General features: G+C 51.0%; 1 protein-coding gene across 4 annotated transcripts in view; it reads right to left on the bottom strand.

Annotated features, from left to right (window-relative positions):
• Positions 1-23,298, bottom strand: part of ECHDC3 (enoyl-CoA hydratase domain containing 3) — a 30,001-nt gene extending 6,703 nt beyond the window's left edge. For 3 of the 4 annotated variants that reach the window (XM_045466249.1, XM_045466250.1, XM_045466248.1), the window contains exons 1-5: positions 22,998-23,297; positions 18,636-18,757; positions 17,126-17,223; positions 11,996-12,196; positions 2,333-2,640 (exon numbers count right to left, since the gene is read on the bottom strand). In XM_045466249.1, coding sequence (XP_045322205.1) covers positions 2,333-2,640; positions 11,996-12,196; positions 17,126-17,223; positions 18,636-18,757; positions 22,998-23,140 — 872 coding nt within the window. In that variant the 5' untranslated portion in view covers positions 23,141-23,297. Of the gene's footprint in view, positions 1-2,332; positions 2,641-11,995; positions 12,197-17,125; positions 17,224-18,635; positions 18,758-22,997 lie in introns of all 4 variants that reach the window. The other variant, XM_045466247.1, reaches the window with a different exon arrangement.
• Positions 23,299-24,411: the final 1,113 nt, after the last annotated feature.

The raw sequence follows: 24,411 nt of genomic DNA, 5'->3' as shown, positions 1-24,411 counted from the left end.
CCTCACATGTGCTTGTATTCTCTGGGGCTCAAGCCGGCCTCCGGAGTGCTCGCTCACCCCGAGCTGGAGTGGATACCGGTTCCCGTGCCTGAACTGTAGGGACGTGGTGGGCTGGGCTGAGCCCAGCAGGGCTCCCTGAGAAGTGCACGGTACGGAGGGAAAGACGACACACACACTAGGCTTTCCAGAAGCGAACATCACGTGTGGCTATCAGAACAATCTCATTCAGCGTCCCAGTGGAGGAAAGCAGAGATGCAAACTAACCCTCGATTTAGATTTTCCTAGGGATGAATTCTGTGACTTCAGAGGGTGTGGGCAGATTTTCCTTCTGGGTTATTTTCTCCACAGGCGAGTGTTAAGATTTATAGCCGGTCCCTGAGTGCACTGGGAAGCCAGCCGAGAGCCCCGGGGATCTCACACTTTTGGAGGATGGTGCATGTTCATACAGACCCTGGAAACTTGACTTTGGATTTGCATTGGCCAGACGGGTGTGTGAGGGGAGGCCTTGTCACTTTCTCTGAGGCCCGGAACCTTTCTCACACCCTGTCCCCTACACTGTGTGATCCAGTAACTGTGAAATAATGACTTCCACGGCAGGCCACCTGGGCAGGAAGGTAGCAGAGGGGCCCCGTCGACAGCACTGTTTTTGAGCAGACGGTGACAGCCCGGTCCTTCACAATCCAGTCCAGAACTTCAGCCAGCTCTGTATTAGCTTCGTAGGGAAAACTCCATCAGGGGTCTGCCAAAATTCGCATCTGATGTCTGTTGTGCACGGGCAAGTTGCATAGCAGGGAGTGTGTGTCCCGTTCCCTTGTTTCGGAAAGCTGCTGTGGGGCAGGGAAGTCCTCTCTCTGGCCGGCCTCACACCAGCCCAGGCGCTCCACAGGAGGTGGCGCGGCCAGAGGGAAAGGCATCCGGTGTTTCTTCAGGCAGGCAGAGTCTGGAACCCTCACCCTACCCTGTGCCCACTGTCTGGCCTGGCACAAAGCGGGCCTTGACAACACATCTGTGGGATGGGAATAACTGTAGCACCTGCTCTATTGGGTTCTGAATGAGGACAGAACCCGAATGTGCGGATGGCACTTAGCACATCCCGGGTGGCCAGGACGCGGGGACCTCTGCTCACGAGGACCATCTTACTAACAAGTTCCTCCTTTCCAAGAAAACGCTTTTTTTTTTTTTTAACCTTTCTAAACTCAGGCAAAGCAAAAACAAAAATGTCAATCTCAGTAGGAATCTGTGAAAGCGTGAGGGGGCATCCTTCCCAACACACTCGAGCCTGAATGAGAGCCTCGGGTTGAGCCACATGGTTCTCTATTTCTGTCACAGCACCGACCGCATTTACGGCCACCTTCCACTCCTAGGGAAGATAAGCTGGCTTTTTAAAAAAGATAAGATCCTTGGTAAAAGCTTGAGGACAAGAGACTTAGCGCGTTTCTTAGGCGGTGTTGGACCAGAAGCCAGAAACGAAATACATTTAGGTCCTAATTCGAATGCTCAGCTGGGGGGCTCGAACGCCTGGGGCTGGTTTTATTGCCTACCAGAGGCTGGGCAGGGTTTGGAAACGTGTCCAGAGTGGGCGTTTTCTGGTGGGCAGGTCATGTGCTCCGTGTCCCTCCTGCGTCTCCCTGGGGTTTTTATCCCCAGCTCTAGCCCAGGACCCTGGTTTCAGGGTGTTGGATAGCCAGGACGCGCGCTCCAGGAACACCAGGCCTCTGATGTACGCCCACGAGTGTGGGCACCCAAAGAAAGAGGTCAGGGATTTTTTTTTTTCTTTCTTTTCTCAGACAGCTTACAGTCTGGTTGGGAAGATAAAATTACCAGTCTCTCTAAATATGTAATTTTTCTAAATCATAGAAGATTAGTTCAAAGCCATAGGCGTGATTATTTCTCAGTGGAATCAAGAAGGTTTTCAGCGTGGAGAATCTGGGGGAGATTTGAAATGTCTCGCTGCTCTCGGGCGGACAGAAGGGCCTCCGCCTGAGGGGACGCTTCTGGAAGCGGAATTAGGTTGGCATCCTTCTTTCACGCCTCGCGTGTCCTCGCCTTCCCCTGCATCCGGTGACCCCTCACCTGTGGTCCCCGAGAAGGAGTACGTCAAGTACGAGCTTTCCGCCAGAGCTGGCCGGCACAGGTCCCAAGCTCCGCTCCATTCGATTCCCCACCGCATCCCTTCCCCCGCGGAATCACGGCTTTCCACACAGACCACAAGCGACAAAACCATTATATGATACAGCGGGCTGTCTCTTCTACGGTCACCAGGCAGCAGCGGTGTCTGGGCCTCAGAAGGTGGGGGGTGGGGGGTGCAGGGCTCCTCCTCCGTTTCACTTACTGTGACCAGATGGGTTTTCTCTTCTGGATGAAGGCCTTGATCCCCTCCTGCCCATCCCTCAGGGCCACGTTGTCCACCATGGTCTGGGAGGTGAGGTAGTAGGCTGTTCTAAGGTCCTGGGGCAGCTGCTTGTAGAAGGTGGCCTTGCCCAAAGACACCACAGGACGGCTCAAGGAGGCAATCTTCTTTGCGATTCTCATGGTCTCTTCCTCCAGCTGCTCTTCTGGCACTACTTTGCTGAGCAGCCCGTGCAGCAAGGCCTCCTGAGCGGAAATGGGCTCCCCAGTAAAAAGCATTTCTAAGGCAACCTGAGGGAGGAGACGTGTGCGTTATTAAGGCACGCTGCTTGTGACCCTCTCCGTCCCACCCTACTTCCCTACAACCTCAGCCCCGTTTTCTGCTTCCTCAGATCACATGTCGTCCATAGACCTGACGTCTGCCAGGTCACCCAGCGTCTTTCTGGGAGCAAGGAGAATACAGGTGCCTGGGAAAGGGGGGGGGGGGGACTCTACGTGTTCTCTTGCTCCTTCCCTAGATTGGATCTCCCGGCCCCTGCTGAGCCAGGAGCTTCCCTCTGCCTCGTTCAAGGGCCAGGCATGGGGCAGCGGTCACATCTGATGCGAGGAAGGTGACGCTACTGAACCGGTGAGGCCCAGGCTGGTGGCTGCTTTCCAGAAGGAGAAAGATGTTCAGGGATCCTTCACCTCGGTCTGATTGAAAGAGCAGCCTCCCAAAACCACAGCAGGAGGGATGGAAAGGGGACACCTTCCAGGGCAGGGGTGCAAGAGCCTTTTACCAATAGGTGAGCGGCCCCCCCCCCCCCCGCACTGGCAAGACGAATTTCAAATTGACCATTTATTTTTAATTTTTTTTTTTTCAACGTTTATTTATTTTTGGGACAGAGAGAGACAGAGCATGAACGGGGGAGGGGCAGAGAGAGAGGGAGACACAGAATCGGAAACAGGCTCCAGGCTCTGAGCCATCAGCCCAGAGCCCGACGCGGGGCTCGAACCCACGGACCGCGAGATCGTGACCTGGCTGAAGTCGGACGTCCAACCGACTGCGCCACCCAGGCGCCCCTAATGTTTATTTATTTTTGAGAGACAGAGCGTGAGCAGGGGAGGGGCAGAGAGAGAGGGAGACACAGAATCTGAAACAGCTCCAGGCTCCAAGCTGTCAGCACAGAGCCCGACGTGGGGCTCAAACTCACAAACTGTGAGTGAGATCATGACCTGAGCTGGACGCCCAACAGACTGAGCCACCCAAGTGCCCCTGAGGTTTTTTGTTTGTTTGTTTGTTTTAGCTGCTCTGTTTATTTCTGTACTGCCAGCACCAGAAAGGGCACTTTGCATCTAGTAGGCAGCTTACTGAATATTTGCTGATGAGTGATTTGAGGGGTGGATGGATGAAGGCAGACAGCACAGCAGAAATGATGTTCCAATTCTTTTAGAGGTTTGGCCAGAGGTGACCCAGCTCCCACCTGGCTTTTTTGCTCGGGCTGCTGAGTCTCGGAGCCGGCCTGCCATGGCGTGGGAAAGTCTAGGACATACGAGAGGCCATGTGAAGTGTTCCAGTGACCTGCCCGGCTGGGGCCCCTGCGGCAAGGCAGCCTAACAGCCACTCGGATGACCGCCCCCAGCTGTCACTCTCCCCTGGAGTCAGTTCTTCCCAGCTGAGGCCACACACATTGCAGAGCAGAGATAAGCTTCCTCACTGAGCCCTGTCCAGATTGCAGATTTATGAGCTCGACAAATTACTGTTGTTGCTTTGAGCCACTAAGTTATGGGTGGTTCACGGTGCAGTAATAGATAATTGGACGAGCCTGAGATATAAATTTGGGAGTCGTTAGCATTTAGATGATGCTACTGACTAGGTTTTTCAACCTTGGTGCCATTGTGTATTTTGGGCCAGATAACATGTTGTTATGTGGGGCTGTCCTGCGCACGGTAGGATGTTTAGAGCATCCCCGGTCTCTGTCTGCTAGGTGCCGGTAGTTACAGGTCCCACCCCAACAACTGTGACAATCAAACATGTCTCCAGGCACCAGCAAATGTCCCCTGGAGCCAATACCACTCCCAGCTTACAGCCACCGATTCAGAAGGTTTTTGAAATCAGGACACTGGATTGTATCAGTGAGGGATGGAACTTTGATAAGGGAGGAGGGGTCACAAGGCTGGCTTTGAGGACTCCTGCCTACCGGTACAAGTGGAATACACACTGGACTGGCAGTCGGGGGCAAGTGGTGCCAGGCCCCGATTTCCCTAACTCTTTAGGGGATGGACTAGATCGCAGCGCTGTCCAGTTTGGGGAATGCAATGCTCCATGTTGGAGGCAGCAGGAAGGTGAGGCCTGTGGGTCGCTCCGGAGACCATGTGTTGGTTGACCGGGAACAATGTCATCGCTCCAAAGTGGGTTTGAAGCCCTGATTGAACATGGAGCTGAGAACCAGGTCCTGCTGATTAAGGGCTGCCGCTGAGACCCAGCCGAAGACGCCCAGTGAGTCACACAAAAGGGCCGGGAGGGTGTCCGGTCTGTCTGTGCCTGAGAAGCGCATGTCAGCGGGGACCCAGGTCAGAAGCCAGGTGAAGGCGGTCGTTCCGTTCGTGCGGGCGGCTCTCCAGAATTCCATGCGGACCACAGACCAGAAAGCGGCCAGTCCCGAAAGCAACCTTAAAAACCAAATGCACCGAGGACAAGCCCATCACTCCCTTCCCAACTTGCAACAGTCAAGACCTCACGTGACTTTCAAAGAGTAGTTAGGAATGGCAGCAGAGGCGGGAGGACGCCATCCCACAGTCAAAGCAGCGGGTGCTCCCGCGGCCGGCTCAGCAGACCGGCATTTACTCGTCCAGTGCAGTCAGCGCCTGCCGTCCGAGCTCATGATCTGTTCGCGGGACAGTCCCCTTGGGAACGCCTTCTTTGGCATCTCTGTGGCCCTCACGTCCTTCTCCCTTTCTCTTCCTGAGCCTCCTTGTCTCCGTCCTCCTTCCCCTGCTTCCATCACACACCCACAAAGCACCCGTCCGGCTCAGGAGCTGCCGCTGCACAGGACCCGAGTGCTCCAAGAAGTTCTCAAGGCGAGTCCTTCAGAGTCCAAGCTCCTGCAGGCCAGGGCACAGGCCAGGGAGCGGGCAGCGGCCTTGTCCCACCTGCTGAATGTGGCTCCTCCCGAGGACCCCGGCCTCCCGGATCGCCTCTCATCCCCGCCCCCTGCCCCCTGCCCCCTGGGCACAGATGACTCAGAGATGCGGGACGGACAGCTGCCCAATGAGTGCAGGGCACACTGTCACAGCCAGTGCAACAGGGAAATGGTCCATCTGATGCAGGGGGGTTAACTGTGAGGGTTTTGCTTGCTCAAGGGACCTGGCATGAGTTTGTGTTGAATGGGGATGGTAACCAGGTTCTGCAAAGGAGGAACTCAAAGCAGAGCACGACTTTTTCTTGTATATTCACTCACTTTCTTGTATATTCACCCAGAGTAGTGCCAGGCACTGAATTGCATCGCCCCAAAATGCCGGTGTGGAAGCCCTAAGCTTCGATGTAAGTGTATTGGGAGATGGGGCTTTTAGGGTGGCAGTTAAGGTTAAATGAGGTCAGAGAGTGGGGCCCTGATTTACTAGGATTGGTGGCCTTAGAAGTTAGAGACCTCTGTCTCTGTGTCTGTCTCTCCCTGCTGTATGAAGACACAGTAGGAAGGTGGCCAGGAATCAAATCTGCCGGCATCTTAAGCTGAGACTCCCAGCCTCGAAAACTGAGAAAATCGATTTCTGTCGTTTAAGCTGCTCAGTCACGCGTATGCACTACGGCAGCCGCAGACGACTGACCCACGCCCAGGAAGAGTCTGGGTGTTTGTGACGTCTTAATTCTGGAGCACCTCCAAACCCACCCCGTCCCTGAACTGAATCACTCTGGGAGAACGCGGGAGCCTCACCCCTGGGGATGTGTGAATGGGGGTGGGGGCCTGTCAGTCACAGGCGGTTCTGCCCACAGGAGAATAAATGACCTCTTACGTTCCCTTGCAGACAAGCAGTTCCTGACGTTATTTCAGGATCTCTACTCATAAACAAAAAGGAAGCGACCTTGAGCTACAACATGAAGCCTTTTAATTGGACAGAAAAGATATTTCCCCTTTCAGTCAGTGAGTCAGTCAGCCAAGCAGAGAAAGACACAGATAGACAGACGGTCAGAACACCCTTGAGAGACAGAACTTACAGCTATCTGAAGAGACCGCTGCTAAGTCCTGGGCTCTGTTCCTGGCACACTCAGAAACAAAATGGGGCACACACCATCCCGGCCTCTCCTCCTGCCTGCTATGTAGTGGGTGTGAGAACCGCCCGATGCAGAAATCACCTCACGTGGAAATATTTTTGAAGACACGAGGTACTCCTCTTTCTGGGATACTCCAAATGGGGCCTTGCCCGCAGATAGGTGAAGGGACCGCACCCCCCGGACCAGTCCCTGCGACTCTTGGATTCATCACCGCTTCTTGTTGGCGCAAACTTTTTTCATCGCTTATACAGATTCACTAACGATTTTTTAAAAATCCAAATTGTTAAGTGGTGGGAGGTTTACTCATGTCCCGCCTTCACATAAAGTGACCGACTCTCCTGCGAAAAGGGATAATGAGGGGTCACCAGGGGGAGTGGCGCACCGAGTCTCGTCAGGCTTGGGAACGCGGTTCGGGTGGCCTCTGCTTGGTCACGGGTTTGCAGTCGGTGGCACACGGGCTCCGCTTCTCAATCTCCTCTCAAACCCAGGCAGCAGCACAGACACGTCACCTCCCAGGAACACCAGTTTTTAAAAGCAAACAAGTCAAGAGAAAAGGCGAAGGACCGGGATGGCGGCGAGGAGGCTGGCTGAGTGGCTTTATCCCCGTGAATCACAGACGCGTCCGACTAGGTGTGGGTGGAGAGCAGCCCCACGGCTCTTAGTGATGGAGGCAAACCACTGGCCTGGGTCAGCCCAGAGACTGGCACACCGGCGTCACCCTGGACCAGGAGGAGCACACTCTCCCTCCCGCTGCCACTGCCCTAGAGATTCTCCTTTCATCCCAGAAGACCAGGAAGGTCTTAACGTGATTAACACCACTCGGTGGGAGTGAGGTCAGTAGCCAGAGATCTTGGCTTCCTAACTCAGCCCTGCCTGGTTCATCCTCTCCTTTGGGCCTCAGTGTCCTTATCTGCCCATTGGGGTAATACTGTTAGCATGTATTGATTTATAGGGATTTTACCCAGGCAGGTTGGGTAACAGAAGTGGTATTCTCTAAGGAAAAGAAAGTCTGTTTATTTTCTAGCTAATCAGCACAATCTTTGCTTATGATTGAAGTGACTCTGTTGGGCCCCCCAGAACTTTAGATGAGAGAGGAGACACATTCTCTTATCCTTGTCTCTTGTCAATTCAAGCTGCCTTTTAGGATGGCACATCTTGGGTCACCCTAGCAAGCTGGTGGTTTAATACTTCCTCTTCCTGGGGAACTTACATTAAAAACAACAACAAGCACTTGAGGCCAAAGCTAATCTCAGAAGCAGCAGGACTTGGGTCTGGAGCTGGTCCCCCAAGGTCCATTCCCAGATTGGTCACTTACTAACCACAGGACCTTAGGATGCAACATAAGCCCTCTGAGTCTGTTTCCTCATCTGAAAATGGGAAGAAGCCTTCCATCCTGTGGAATTATGAAGATTAGAGACAGTAAGTGTAAAGCTTATGCTACAGTGCCAGGCACTCAGCGGGCACCTAATAAATGCACTGACCACTATTAATATGCCCATCCCAACTGTAGGTTTGTATGAATCTCTAATTGGCTTTTAGGTATCACAGCCCTGAAAGGGGGTGGCTCTTGAAAGCAGAGGGCTCTTTGGGTGGCCCCAAGTCACATCTGTGACAAGAACCGGCCTGCAGCTGTCAGCATTACGGGGTGGCAATGCAGAGAGAACTCAGAGGAGAAGGGAGCTGACAGAGGGTCACAGGGCTAGTATAATTTCAGGTAAGGCCCTGACACGCCCCCCTCCCCACAAGCCCTCCTGTAAATTGTGGCGGTTAAACTACATTTTCTCAAAGGCGCCAAGGCCGATGGCTGTGCAAATCCTTGTTAAAGTGCAGATTCTGATGAGGTCTGTCTGGGGCAGGCCTGAGACCCTGCATCTCTCAGGCCCTCTGGTGGTCTTCATACCAGGCTGATAGCAAGGCATTAACACACTTTCTGGCTTGGAAGTTCTGCTCTGATCTAATTAGACGATTAGGAAATCAGATTCCACAGATACAGCAAGTTACCCCGGACAAATAGGAGGAAGCAAGCGTTTCCACCACAGAGAAGTGCCTGGCGGGGGGAGAGGGGGTTCGGATCTTTCCTCTGCTCTCCTGTGATAGCAACTGCCGGAGGCACTGGCCGCGCTTTTCTGAACGAGGCCAGCTCTGGGGAAGGGAGCAGCTGCACCAAGCAGGTTGTTTATATGGTGCAATGAAGATGCATTATTTAACTCCTGCCAGAGGAGAGAAACGTTTTACAAACGTAGGAAATTATTCATGCCCGGCTTCGGTCTGGCTCGAACACAAGGGCTGCGTTCCATCATTTCTGCTCCCAGCGGACAAACCGCAGCCCTCCATTTTCCGGCACAACCGAGCAGTTTCCCACAGCGACCAGCAGAGGGCACTGGTGACCCACACACGCGGCCCTGGCGGTGCGGAAAAGGGTAGAGCTTCCCTGCCAGGCCGGTTTGCAAAAACGCTTGCTTCCCTGTGGACAGGTACGGGGGGACGTGTGCCCACCACCCACGACAGCCTACGGCCCGGGTATGGATGTGTCCGTAGGGGCGCACTCAAGCACCGACGACAGGGAGGAAGGACGGTTTTTGGTTAGGTTTAGATTTTTATGGATTCCTAGTTGCCTCCTAAAGGGGACCCCTCAGGTGAGACCTGCAGATCCAGAATCCTGGCAAAGGCCCTAAGGTCTGACCGACTTTTTTTCCTACTAAATTCCCTTTATCGGTACTGTGACTCCAGCTCATTAGTGTTGGCCCCAAGCCATGTATCTGCTTCAGGCCTCCATGTCGTGATGAACCCGATGGGGCAGGGACGTCTACTGACAGCTCTTAACCACTTTCAGACTGCTGACGAGGAAGAAACTCGGGGGGTCAGATCACAAGGAGCACAGACCAGGGAGCTGAGTGGGACAGTTTCGGAGACTCTGCCCTCATCTTCTGAGCAGGCCTGGCCCTTCCCAAAACTGTCTCTGGGAGGTAAAAGCTATTTTGGTTTCTTGCCTCCGGGAAACTTAAAGTCTGTATTTACCACATTTTTCTTTTCTCAAAAACTAATTTAAAATTTAGCAAATATGATACAATGTTTAAGTTTTCAGGACTCACTTATAAGCCTTGATTTGAAAAGTTTACTTGTGGTGGGGGCTCCTGGGTGGCTCAGTCAGTTGAACAGCAGACTCTTGATTTCAGCTTAGGACATGATCCCAGGGCTGTGGGACTGAACCCCACGTCGGGCTCTGCGCTGAGTGTGGAGCCTGCTTAAGATTCTTTCTCCCTGCCCCTGTCTTGTGTTCATGCTTTCTCTCTCTAAAATAAATAAAATGGGGGTCGGGGGGAGATCCCAGCCTTTAAATTAAAGACTGAATTTTTTTAAAAAATGAGAAGTTTGTGTTAAGAAAGAATGGATTCTTATCCTGACAGTGTGGCTGACACAAAGGCTTAAATGCCTCACTGTGGACCCTTCTAGAACATGAGGTGTTAAAGAGATAAAAAGTTGCAGGTAGGGTAATCAGTAAAATGGCCTTTTACTATGCACCAGCCTCATGATTTGATTTGCACAACTGTAAGGGAGCTTATCAACGAGCTCTGATGAGATATTTGAAACACACTTTAGGGGCGCCTGGGTGGCGCAGTCGGTTGAGCGTCCGACTTCAGCCAGGTCACGATCTCGCGGTCCGTGAGTTCGAGCCCCGCATCGGGCTCTGGGCTGATGGCTCAGAGCCTGGAGCCTGTTTCCGATTCTGTGTCTCCCTCTCTCTCTGCCCCTCCCCCGTTCATGCTCTGTCTCTCTCTGTCCCAAAAATGGATGAACGTTGGAAAAAAAAAAAAAAATTAAAAAAAAAAAGAAACACACTTTAACGCACTGGCACAGAGTAGGGGCTTAAGAAGTATTTGCTGAGTTACTGTATGTGTACATCGAAGCAATTTATGTTCCCTGCCTGCTGTGGTATATGACTTTGCCCCCTTCCCCCCTTTTTTTTTCCACATTAAAAAAAAAAAAGTTTTTGTTTTTCAGAGAGAGGGAGAGAAAGCGAAAGAGAGAGCAGGGGAGGGGCAGAGCAAGAGGGAGACACAGAATCCGAAGCAGGCTCCAGGCTCTGAGCTGTCAGCACAGAGCCCTGCGTGGGGCTTGAACTCACTAGCCGTGAGATCATAACCTGAGCCAAAGTTGGACACCCAACTGAATGAGCCACCCAGGCGCACCCCCTCTTCCCTCTTTAAGAACAGATTTCCAGGGGCGCCTGGGTGGTTCAGTTGGTTAAGCACCTGACTCTTGATCTCAGCTCAGGTCAAGATCCTATGGTTGGTGGGTTCAAGTCCTGGGTCAGGCTCTGCACCGGCAGCGTGGAGCCTGTTTGGGAATCTCTCTCCCTACCTCTGCCCCTCCCCTACTCATGCACACTCTCTTTCACTCTCAAAAATCAATTAAAAAAATAAAAACCAATTTCCAGTGGAGCATGAGGATGTATTTTTTTCTAGAACAAGGAAGCCACTGGTCTACATTTGGGAGATGTGTAGCAAATATTAGTTTATCATGTAATAGGAAGGAAGAAAGCTTTGTGAAGAAAATGAACTTCACCATGGTCAGCACCAACAAAACCTCTCTTGTAACATGGCTCCTCCAGGGGCGGATCCAATACACCAAGCACAGGCTAATCGTGCTCCTGAAATGTAACCATCGTAAACCTGACACACCCCATCTATCGGCGATTTTCCATCCTTTCTGGAACAAGACGGATTACTGGCAAACAATAAGCCAGTGATGCCAGTATCCTAGCCTTTTGGTACTGGCGTATGTCACCATGCCATTACGTCTCGTGGGCAACCTTATGGTACAACAAAACTCAGCGTCAACTGCATTGCCAATAAGATTACAAAAATGCAGGCGTGCCTGCGTGGCTCAGTCGGTTAAGCATCTGACTTCGGCTGAGGTCATGATCTCGTGGTTCATGAGTTTGAGTCCCGTGTCGGGCTCTGTGCTGACAGCTCGGAACCCGGAGCCTGCTTTGGATTCTGGGTCTCCCTCTCTCTCTGCCCTTCCCTTGCTCACGCTCTGTCTGTCTCTCAAAAGTAAATAAACGTTGAAAAAAAAAAGATTGCAAAAATGTGTGCCTTTATGAAAACAAATAAGAAACCTAACTAGTTGTACTGAGGGACAGGCAAGATTGGAATGGGGTGACCCACAGACAAGCCCACGGTGAGAAGCTTCAGAGGAAGAGGCACTAATTAGAAGGGACACTCCCTCGCTGCACAAGGCATCAGAAGGGACATCGTGGCACATCCAGCCAGCTACATGCTGGGCAGAAATGTCATGACTCAAATGGTATTTATAACAAGCGAATTCTCGAACTACCCGTCACACGCACGGGAGGACCGCAGCCGGAGGGGATGCCGGGAGTTACATTACCTTTCTCGGCACTGTTCTCCCCAAGGCAACCGCAGGGGTGGAGCAGAAGAGCCCAATGTTCACGCCTGGAGTGGCAAAGGAGGACTTGTCGCTCGCCACGGCAATGTCACAGCTGGCAACCAGCTGACAGCCGGCGGCGGTGGCCAAGCCGTTCACCATGGCGATGACGGGGACCGGGTGGTTCTGGATCAGCATCATGACCTGAAGGAGCAGACACACCACATCATTTCCATCCAGGAGTGAGGTCCAATGTGAACGCGTGTATCATGTTATGTGACTGCACCATTTTCAGAGCATCTTCCGGATGCATCATTGTATCGGGCTCTGGAAAAAAGGGTGAAAGGCGGCGCGAAAACTACCTTGGCGTTAAATACCGACTGTGAACCAGACCGTACTATTTGGTCTTCCCGAGACCCACAGAAGGAACAGCCCCTGTTCCACAACCAGGACGTGAAAGCTCAGGGGGAAGTAAGCGGCCAACACTGGAGATGCTCACGAGGGGCAGAGGGGTCTGAACCCGCGTCTGGCGGACCCCACGGCCCGGGTCTTCCCTCCCGGGCAGGGCGCCTCTGCGAGGCCACAGTCCCCGCTGCTCTCCCGGCAGCCCCGCTGAGGAACAGAGCAATTTTGATCTCCGGAGGGAACCGTGTCTGAGTGGAGCCCTCCTCCTGAGTCTGAAACTGGTATTTGGTACATCCTTGAAAAATTAAGGTGGCAAGGAACTGGAAGGCAATTTCCTTAGTAATTACTTCCCAAATTACCACTATGAACACTCTCTCAATTCTATTAAAGTGGTAGGGGACACCCTGCTGTCATCAAAATAAAATTCCCCAAACAGGGCCACTGGCACAGAGAGGAGCCGAAAACTTGCTCATGTGACACCCCACCCCCCATAAATCTCCAGAACTTTAACTTATTTTTGCAGCTTACAAAATAACTTGGCTTATTTCTCCATTTTTTCTTGCTGCTCTAAACAGACTGCGTTGCTATGGTGACTTCAATGTATACATGGTCACACTTTGAACCTTGGCAGGAAGGAGGGCAGGCGGGAAGGAAGGACCACATCTGGACTTGTTTCCCATGGCGGCAACCCAGAAAAAATGACCTTCATTGATTTGAAGATTCTGCCCAAGGAACCTAGCCTTCTGCATTCACAAACATTTGATATTTGCCAGTTTTATTATAAAATAACCAATCGGATATTTAAGTATATGATATATTCTATAGTTCTGGACTTTTTTTTGAGGGGGGGAGTCACCTTTTGAGAACCTGATCAATGCTAATGATCCTCTCCTCACAAGAATGCACATATCTACATCTGCAGCCCAGACTGCTCGTGGTGGAGTTTGTGAGCTCTCGGTGAGGGTTAGGATGGCTGGGGAGGAAACTCGTTCCCAGTGAAATGCAGTAGCAAGGAGAAAAACGCGTGAGAACTTCCAATGTCTTGTGCAAAGACAGACGTTTTTTTTTTGGCTGAGTGTCATCTGTCACCTAAGAACTGGTTCCTTATGAAAAGTTATTTGGCTCTGATTAGCACAGAATAGTCTGTGTCTCCTGCCTGCCATCTACGATGTGCTAAGATTTTCTACAGCCTGGTCGGAAAATACTTACAGTAGGTACCGACAGTATTAAAAATATTCATGCCTTTCATCTAGGGATTACCTCTTTTTTTTTTAATGTTAATTATTTATTTTGAGAGAGAGAGAGAGAGAGAAAGTGAGCAGTGGAGGGACAGAGAGAGAGAGAGCAATGTCAGCACAGAGCCCGAGACAGGGCTCAAACTCACAGACTGTGAGATCATGACCTGAACCAAAATCCAGAGTTGGCGCTTAACGGATTGAGCCACCCAGGCGCCCCTAGGGATTACTTCCAAGGAGTAATCCTGAAATAGGGTAAAAAGCTGTCTGGACAATGATGCTCACAAATTATTTTATAACAGTAAAAAATTAATAAATAACAAATATACACCAATCAATAATGAAAAATGGCTATGTAAACTAAATGTCCATTGAAAGGAATGCTGTGTTCTCATTATGAGAGTTTCCACAGGACACATTAGCCTGATGGGCTGGGTCCCGTGTAGTGGTCTGGAGGCAGGCTGCTGGGGTTTGGTGCCCAGTTGACCACTTAGCCACTGCTTATCCCTCAGTCTTCACATCTGGGGATAATAACGGGCATAACAATAGTACCAATATTTCATTGTATTGTATTGTATTGTATTGTATTCTAGAGTGTGTGTGATTGGGGGGCAGAGGGGAGAAGGGGCAGAGTGAGAGAGGGAGAGAATCCCAAGCAGGTTCCATGCTCAGCATGGAGCCCAACACGGGGCTCAATCCCATGACTCCAAGATCATGACCTGAGCCAAAATCAAGAGTCAGATGCTCAACTGAGCTACCCAAGAGCCCTATAATAGTACCAATCTCAGAGAACACAAGAATTACATACATTACTATGTCTAAAGTACTCAAAACATTACCTGGCACATGGTAAGCATTCAACGATACAGTCATGTTATACAATTATACGGTATAATTGCACGTATGTATGATTACTGAGACAAATAGGATCACATGGGAAAAGATTCAGAAGAAATATACCAAATATTAGCATTCACTCTGGGTGGTATGATTATGGTCTAGTATCAATCGTTCATTTTCCTTCCTCTCATTTTCCTAGATTTTCACATTTTTCCATAATAAGCATTTATTATTTTTATAATTAAAAAGTATTTTAAGTACAGTTAGAGAGAAAATTCAGGAAAGACAAAGACAAGCTAGATAATAAATCAGCTGGGATATTGAATCCCTTGGTAGTCAGGACTTGGTTATCCCTCCTAGTTTACTTTCTTGAACCAAGTATCTTTCCTGGCTGTGCCTACTCCAAAATGGGACATAAACTTGACTCTACCTTAGCCTCACTCAATAGCACTGCCAAGGGCCCTGTGTTATTCCCCAAAAGTGAGAGGCCTTGTTCCATTGCCATTTCAGTGTGAGGATGTGATAAGGAAGAGAAGACTCTCTTCCTGGACTAGGGTTTCCACCTTCAAACTTCAACAGGAAAGACGCAGGGATAGGTGTCCGGTGAAATCTTCCAATCAGCTCCACAGAGGGTTACTTTTGGTCTCTCAGAGCCAAGCGCTCCTTCTCATTCTCGATGTCTCCTATTCCTGATTTGGAAATAATTAACTATCGGATGGTACTTGTGCTCTGTAATGAACCTGCTGTAGTTTAGATGCTGAGCCAGTTCAGGAATCTCTGCCTTCCTCTCTAAAACCACGTCTTCTCATGCATGAACCAAACAGTGAAATATCTAGCTCACTCTGTCCCAATCTGTCTGTCGATTACCTGTGGAGATTGAAACCTTGCCCAAGTTCACGATGCTCGTATTTACCCAGGACATTGTGATTTTCTTAGCAAAAGTGTTAATTGGTGCGCTTTCACTTGTATCTCCCTATGTTAGGACAAGGTCCTGCTCTGCACTGTGTTCTGAAAGGTAAGCCTGAGGCATCCATGGGTTGCAAGCTTCCACAAAATCTGGCCTTTATCCTCTGAAGGAGCCCTGGTCCCCCTGTGGCCCTTTTGCCAACCTGTTTAGATCTTAGTTCGTGAAGACACCACGGCAGAGTGATCAAAGCAGGCCCTTTAGGGGGGATGGAAGGGGTCTAGTGGTTCTCTTTGATGATTTTCTGTTTTAGCGAAATGCACTGGATGTTAGTCGAAAAAGAACTTTTAAAGCACCAAGCCTGGGCAAACACAAGAGCTCGAATGTTACATAAACATCATTAATGTGAAACAAAAGACCTAATACTTCGCTCTGGCTCACTTCTGCCTCTCTATGAAGCCTCAAATCAATTGCTTTTCTGTCTTGTCCCTCCTTGACACCAGAAAACTATAATTGGATTTCCTTGTGGCGTTCTGGAAGGGAGGGAAAACAATTGGTGGTCGAGAAGGTATCTCAATCACCTCTGTCTACTTCCCTGTTGCTCACCTCTGTCTTGTCTGTATAGAAGGTATCATCAAATATTTGTGGAATCATTAATGGCCAAATAAATGAACAAGTCAATGAATGCATGAAAAATTAGGTTAAGTAATCTTAGGATGGGGTTATGAAACAGTTTTGTGTCTTGCTTCTCACCTACATTTCCAGTTTCAGTTTGGCAGGAAACTTCTTTTTCCTTCTATTTCCCTCAGTGCCTTATAAGTCTTTTGCACACAGTAGTGCTCAATAAATAGCCATGAGGGACGCCTGGGTGGCGCAGTCGGTTAAGCGTCCGACTTCAGCCAGGTCACGATCTCGCGGTCCGGGAGTTCGAGCCCCGCGTCGGGCTCTGGGCTGATGGCTCAGAGCCTGGAGCCTGTTTCCGATTCTGTGTCTCCCTCTCTCTCTCTGCCCCTCCCCCGTTCATGCTCTGTCTCTCTCTGTCCCAAAAATAAATAAACGTTGAAAAAAAAATTTAAAAAATAAATAGCCATGAAATGAACAATGTATTACTTAAAGTTGGATTCTGTATTCAGTTTGTTATTATCCAGGGGCCGATTTAATAGATTTACAAATCATCCCAAACTTTCTGTTCCTCTTCCTCCTCTCTGTCTGCAATTCCTCTCCTTCATATGGTTAAAGAGACGTCAACGTGAAGGAGCTAATTTTCCCACTTGGAGGAGTGGATCACAAAGGTTAGTTGGAAGAAGGGTTTGAAAATATCTTTAAAATCGTTATGGCCGTTCCATTTACCTATATTCCCTCTTTCCCATTAACAGGGTTGTCTTAGTTTAAAAATTTTTTAAATGATACTCTCAGGTTCTTCCCCTCTAAAGATGTACGTTCCCACTCTGTATCTCCTCCATAAGACATGTGTACCAGGACATATCCCATAATCCCAGAGGTGGAACCCACCACTGCCAGGATGTATTTTACTTTCTCTGGCATATAACCAGATCAATCGCAAACCATGGTCCCTTCTTAAAAATCTAAACCAAACGGTGGCTTGGATGAAGGATTCACCAGTGACTGGTTTGCAGTGATTAGGTCTCCCAGATAAAACCTCATCTGCAACTTGGAAGCCTAATTCAATCGTTCACGTAATTAACATCTCCAGGCTTGCAATGCCGACCAACCGTCCTCCTGGCTTACCTCCGAACAGGTCTGAAATACTTCGGCATGATAATCCGGGCTCTGCTCATCCGTCAGCTCCTTTAAGTCATGCCCAGAAGAAAATACAGGCCCCTCCGCTACAAATGTTTCCAGTTGAGAAAAGAAAAAGAAGACGGGGGTAAATGGCCAGCTCTGGGACTTACTTGTCTACCGGGTAACTAGCAATAGTATGGATGCTGTGGACACTCAGAGAAAGTTAATGGCTCAATTTGGATAAAAATAATTCTATTTAGCTTGAAAAGTAACTGAGTGAGGTGAGGCATCTGTTCCTAAAGGTCTCTGGAGGGACCAGCGGAAACAGGTAATTCCAGCAAGGAGAAGGCTCAGGAACCAAGGCGAGTGTACGTACTCTTTCCAGATTTATCCCTCTGGTTTCACACTTTTGTTGCTGGACTCGGTCTGGCCTGAGTGTATAGACTCATATAGGCCCATCAAATCCAGCGTGCCTCCCACGTGTCCCTGTCCTTTGTCTACAGACAATGGCCACCCACACAGGTTCGAATCCAGGAAGGGCAGAGTGTGAGGAGAACCCCCTTATTTTTATGAGGGATCTGAGGACGTGGTTTTATTGTTACTGTTGTCATTAACAACAATGGTGACGTGTAATCTCACTGGTAAGCTGCTAACACTTTCTTATATTTTCCTTTTGCTGTGGCTGCTGGGACAGACGACATTATTCCCTTTAAACAAGTGAAAAAATTGTGTGGTTCAGAGTTTGCTGCCTTGCTGCATCCAGGTTACACCCCCATGGCTGCAGGACAATTTCCCTTCGTCGTATAAAACGTTGAAAATTTATATTCAACCACAGACAGGGAGGTAACGTTCTGAGTGTCTGCCTTCCAGAAACACCAACTCTTAATTTTTAAAAAATAGTGCCTCCTAGGGCATCATGTGTTTTATTTTTCTGTGGTTGCTTTAAAATGCTGGCATTGCTGTTATTTATACCACTGTCATCCTCACTAGATGATCTGGCAAAAATTCTTCCTGGAAAAAGAGCAAGGAAAGAAATGAGCAAAATATATGCTTTCTGGCACCACTGAAGAAGACCACAGATCTCGGTTGAAAGCTTAGTTAAGTACCCAAAAGACAAACCAACCAAGGGCCCCAAGCAGCCTGTCCTAGCCAACTAGGTTGTCTACCGAAAGGATCAGTGATTAAACCCATCTCATCGGGTCCATGAAGAAATCCGTTCTCTGACTTTGACGGGAAGACCAGCACAGCCAAGGATGGTGGCAGTGGTGTTTTGTATCCGACAAAAAGGAAAAGGCACATATTCTCACTGCACGGTAATCTTTGCTATAATTCCCACGGTTGACAGTGTCAGGATCAAGGCCCCCACTACACATGAGTTTTCCATAATCAACGTTCTTGAAAGGAGCTTCAAAAACAATCACCCCGTTAAGTGAGGGAACGCCCCAGATAACCAAAGAATTTTGAGAAACCTCTTTTGGGTACTGCAGAGCGCTGAGGTTGGATATCACATAAATACCTGAGACGATAATGACTTTGAGGTCTTTGCTCTCCGCTTCGTGAAGAAGGTCACTTTGGAGAGATTTCAGCATCGCTAATGACAGCGCGTTCCTCTTCTTTGGATCACTCAAGACAATGTTCCTGGGAAGAATGTTTTATACTTATTGGGTCGAGCATGAGTCAAAACAAACGAGGACCTCCGTGATCCCTTTCTAACCTGGGAGCTATTTTTAAAACGCCAGGTAAAAGAACCATGGGTGGCAATTGAGAGGCTCTGCCCTCTAGAGTTACAGCTAAGTCAAAACAAGGAGACCAGCTGAAATGTGGGCCGGGTTTGCTCCCTCCTTCCCTGGATTGGTTTCTCTTTTTCTCCACGTTCGCTGTCAGACCCATGACTGTCGCCGCCACAGAAAGGGCAGGTTGCGACAGTTCCCAAACCGCTGCCCATACTGAGAGGCGGTGAGGTTTGTGAGAAGACAGGGGTGGGCGCCAGGGGAAACTGCCACATTGTGGTGACCTTCGGCTTGTTTCTTCAAAAGAATGAGGCCGGGGAAGGAGCCCAGAATGAAAACACGGCCCCAAGTCTCCTCCCGTCCACCCCGTAGAGGAAGCAGTGCAGTTACAGCTATCAATATGCGTATGGGACAGCATTTTCCTGTTGTTTTTCGTTCCTTACGGTGGCATCCTGTAATTCTGCAAAATAATTTATGCTGAGAATGGGCAATATGTGAAGAAGAAAAGGGCAGGCGCTTGCAGCAAGAAGGCCCTTCTGCACGTGTCATCCGACAAAGAGCTGGCATGCGAAGGTCTTCTCGCTATTTTCAGGCATCCCACATGCTAATTAAAATGAGTGGTATTGTCATCTGGCTTCCCGTACACAGAAAATGTCTCATTTTTACTGTTATAAGGACGGGGCGGGGAGCCAAGCACCAGACTATTTGTCCTATATGTGAGACGTGTTTCCCATCGGTCCCCACCTACATGTTTTCTGCCTTTCCCGTCCTTTTTTGGAATCTTATATTCCTACTGCCGTGTGTCAGCCTGGATCCTCCTGTAGTAGCCTTCTGCTGCCACTGTTTTCTGGAAAACCACTTTGGTGACGGACTTTATTTCAGCGCGGTAAGAAGAACCAGTTTCTTTGGAACCCCATGCCAGCTTTGCTGCCGTCTGCAGGTGCCTGAGACGCTCACCCGTTCTGTTTCTCACGAACACATTCCCTCCCAAGTACCAAGGGACTTGCAGCCGATAATGCTGGTAGACTAGGACACCCACGTCTTGGGGTGTGGTAACAAGTGCTGACGAACCTTCCGGTAAAATCATGAGCGTGCTTTCTGTAGCAAAGCTAAGTGCTGCCATCCCATAGGTGACATATGCCTTAAATTAAATTCTGAGGCCTCTGGCAAAATTGTGCACAGATGCCAGCCCCTAGATGCCCTGGCTGCGTGGCAGCATCGGTTCCTATGTGGCCCATTAACCCTTTGGCTGGCATGTCCCATGCCCTGTCAGGGTACTCTAAACTGCTGAGTTCGCTTTTCAACCCGGTGTAACCAGGCCTCTGTTCCTGCTACTCCCCTGAAACCGTTCTCACCGAGAATCTCCCAATTGCCAGAACCGAATCCAATGGCCATTTGGCTCATGCTCTCCTTCTGGAAACACATCTCTTTAAGTGCTTCCCTAGCCTGCCTTCCACTTCTTTGAGGGGCGCCTAGCCTTCTGCTACGCCCTAACTGATCCTCAGAGCTCCCTCCGCTGCTCTCGCCTTGTTGCATGTGTTTCTGAGTCCACTTCACCATGGCCTCGGCTTCTACTGGTACCTCTATGCTGAGGAGTCCCGATCTTTGCTCTCACTCAGACCTCCCTCCTGAGCTCCAGGTCTGCACATCCAGTCCAGGGTCTCCCGGACTGAGGTACCTTTGGGCATCTTCCTCTCTCCTCCTTTCCTGATCTCAGTGCTGCTACTCGGTTGCTCAAGCCAGAAACTGATAGCCATGCTGTTGCTTCCCTATTCAACTGGTCATCAAACCTAGTTGATAATCCCTCCTAAAAATGTTACCAGTCTGAATTCTCCCAATGGCTCTCTTGGGTCAAAACGCGTGATGCCTTGCACCTACGGCTTCACCAACGCCGCCCCTCGAAAGAGGGAGGGAATCACTAAGAGTGAGGTCACCGCCACAGCATGTGACAAAAAGTGTCATATTTGTGTGTGCAAGGCAAGTGATGGGCCCTGCAGATGCCCCCGGCAACTGTCTAGAGACCATCACGTCATTGTAAACCAACAGAAGGTCCATGAGATGAGGCATGGTCATGTTCACACACAGAGGAGACACTCTACACTCACTGAATTAATGACCCCAAGTAGCACTTCGATTTCTCACAGCCAATTGCACCAAATTCCTGTAAATTTTCACCTCACCTAGTGTTTGGCTACCTTTTTTTTTTTTTTTAAAGGGGGGTGGAGAGAGAGAGAGAGAGAGAGAGAGAGAGAGAGAGAGACTCTTAAGCAGGCTCGCACGACCTGGGGATCATGACCTGGGCCAAATTCAACAGTCAGACACTTAACCAACAGAGCCACCCAGACGCCCCTTGTCACCTCTTTTAAACCTCAGTGGCGAGTACACTGGGGTACACAGCAGAGTGGAAACAACTGGAGCCACATGGACCTTTTCCTGCCTCCTTAGCTTTCTTTCCTCCTGGCTGTGTGGCCTTGAACAGGCTGCCACCTCTCTGAAATTGTGTCCTCACTGTAGGGTGGGGACGACCTAATCTGCCTCACAGGCTGTTAGGTATTAGGGGTAAGGATCGTACAGTACCTAGCACAGTACCCGATGCCTGGCTGGTTTCACTCCATGACAGTACTACTGCTGAGGGAAACAGCTTTGAAAAGGAATGCTTAGTGTGACTTGAGTTGTTCAATCTCACCTACTTAGTGCTTAACATACTACTGCTTTAGTGCTGGATCTGGAGGTTCCTAATTACCAAACAATGTCAGGCATTTTATGATAGATTGGTTCTCCCCATTATCTCCCTTTCTGATTCATGTTTAGCTCCGGGGAACTCAGTCAGACCTTCTTTGGTCAACTGGCTGCCATACCAGAAGTTAGGCTGCTGATCAGGTGGAACCAGATTTGCAGAAGCAGAACCGCCCTTGAAAATGGGCAGGAAGGACCCCTGCCTGGGCCCTGCCCTTTGGAGCACCCTGTTCTGGCCCTCTTCCAGCTGTGGCCCGCCAGGTGAGCAAGGAGTCAGTATGATGTGCCCGCCTGGAAATCACCACCCCCTTCCAAACCCTGCTGCAGTTATCTGAGACTCTGAAATCCTCTGGCTTTGCAGTGGGCACCCTTAAGCCCATCGGGTGGCCAAGAGCAATTACTTACAGGGGGTGACAGGATAGAGAGAATACAGGCATGCTGGGTGGGTGTCTGCACACGTGTGTACCAAGCTCCAGGCAGAGCAGCAGGAAGGAGGGGTGGACAGGTGAGAGGGGGTAAGCACCGGGTGGGAAGAAAAGAAAAAAGCTGCCCACCAGCTGGCTCTCCACCGCTTCAGGGGAACTCCAGGGAGCCGGAGGATTACACATTCAAGCATGGTCTTCCAGGACTTACAAAGATAACACTTGTCAGGGTAGGAAAAAAACATTTAGCTGTTAGTTTGATTTATAACTTCTAACTGCTTAGCATGCTGGGTAGGCCTCTCTTTGCACCCTTGCCCTGGCCAGGCAAACATCAGGGTGAGGCCTGGATGGGGCTAGGGGCCCTTCACCTTTTACTGCTGCTACTTCATCCGGTTCCAGTTTGTGCACCGGTTTTAGGTTTGTTTAGCCAAAGGGCAGAGCTCAGGACAGTGTGTCCTTCATCCTACATATTTACCTGCCCCGCCGCGGGCACTTCTGGGGGAGGGCCAAGGAGCAGCTCTGCTAAGCCTAACCTGGCCTTGGAACTAGGTCAAGTTTGTGAGAAGCACAAAACCCTCTTTCTCAAAGGCCACCTGGCGAGCGGCCCACCCCGCGCCTCAAGTCCAACGGAGACTGGGCTCCGTTGCCATGGCGGTTTAGGGAGTTTGAGCGCTGGGACCTTTGGAGGCTGTCGCACTTGAAATTCTCCGGTGTCCTGCAGGGTCCCAAATGCTACCGTGCCCAGGCAAGGGACTTCAGGAAACACCGTGTCCGCGGGTTCCTTCGGGACCGCCGGCCAGAAGTAGCCGTAACGGAGAAACTGCGGTCCCTAGCGGGCGGAGCTGACCCCAGGCCGAGCCCTCGTTGGCCTCCGTGTGGGGTGACTGCCCACGCCAGTGTCCCTGCCGCCCACCCCCACCTGGGAACCGCCCCGCTCGGCCCGCGGGCCGGTCCGGGAGGGCTTGGGCGCCCGGTGGCCCCGCCGCTGACCTGATGCCTTCCCGCTGCCGCGCGCTGGTGAGTCGCGGCCCGGGACCCCTGCTGCAGAAGCCGGCGGAGAGCGGGGCCCACGGGTTGCGCCGGAGCCAGCCGAGCCCCTTTGTCCCGAAGGCCCGCAAGCCGAGGGCGGCCATGGCAGCCAGAAATACAGCCCGGAGGGCCGGACGCCCTGAGAGCCGCTGCGCGAGCCGCCGGACCGCGGCGCCTCGACCGCTCCCAGCCGCGGGCAAAACTGGATCGGACCCTCAGGCCTGGGCCCAGATCTGCCTCCTCTCGCAGGCCCGCCCCGCCCCGCCCCGCCCCTCCACCACCGACCCCGCCCCCCCACGGACCCCGCCCCTCCCCTCCACCACCGACCCCGCCGCCGCCGCCCCGCCCCTCCACCACCGACCCCGCCCCTTCACCTCCCACCCCGCTCCTCCGCCGCAGCCCCGCCACCGCCGCCACCGCCCTGCCCCTCCACCACCTACCCCGCCCCCCGCCACAGCCCCGCCCCCGCCGCCACCGACCCCGCCCCTGCGCCGTCGCCCCGCCCCTCCACCACCGGCTCCTCCCCGCCGCCGCCGCCCCGCCCCCGCCGCCGCCGTTTCCCGCTCCCTCCTCCCCTCCGCCGACGGGCCGAGCAGTGGAGTCTGCGGTGTAGTGCGCTAACCCTACAGGCGGATTCAGCGGATTGTTTGTTTTAGCAAGGCCAGATAAAGAGTTCAGGGGAAGCAAGGAGAGGGTTGGCTTGTTCCCTTCTGCACCGACACCAATGTGTTGGTTTGCCCAGATTAGAAAAATGAGTGTCAACAGGTGGCGAGTCGTACGATACGGACGCCACTTTGTTACTTCACCCCACCCACTGCAAACCCGCTCGGGCCACAACCTGAGGTGTATTCCACACAGGCACTGACTTTTGAAGGACTTTGTGTCCTCTCCTCAAAAACCTTACATTTGTCTCTTGGGATTTTCCAGTGCACCCGGGAGGGAAAGGGAGATCCTTCTCAGGGTCTAAATGAGTGGCACTAGAGGGGACAGCTTATCCTGTCGCTGAAAGCTTTAGTACAATGAGAATATCCTGTCATTTGTTAGTTAAATTCTCAAAGTCTGGAGGGTTTTCTTTTTTAATTTTTTAAGTTTATTTATTTTTGAGAGAGAGAGAGAGAGAGTATGCCTACAAGAGCAGGGGAGGGGCAGAGAGAGAGAATCCCAAGCAGGCTCTGGGATGCGGGGCTTGTACCCACCCACCCACCGCTGCCAGGTATGACCTGAGCTGAAATCAAGGGCTGTCTGAGCTACCCATGCACCCAGCAGGGTCTGGAGGTTTTAAGAAATGTTCTCACACACTTTATTTTTATTGACTACATGCTCATTCTCAGCAGTAGGCACCCTCTGCAGGGACGGCTCTGGTCTTAGGACACAA

Source organism: Leopardus geoffroyi, chromosome B4, assembly GCF_018350155.1.
Source record: "Leopardus geoffroyi isolate Oge1 chromosome B4, O.geoffroyi_Oge1_pat1.0, whole genome shotgun sequence".
Lineage (NCBI taxonomy): Eukaryota > Metazoa > Chordata > Mammalia > Carnivora > Felidae > Leopardus > Leopardus geoffroyi.
This window is presented reverse-complemented; position numbering and strand designations above follow the sequence as displayed.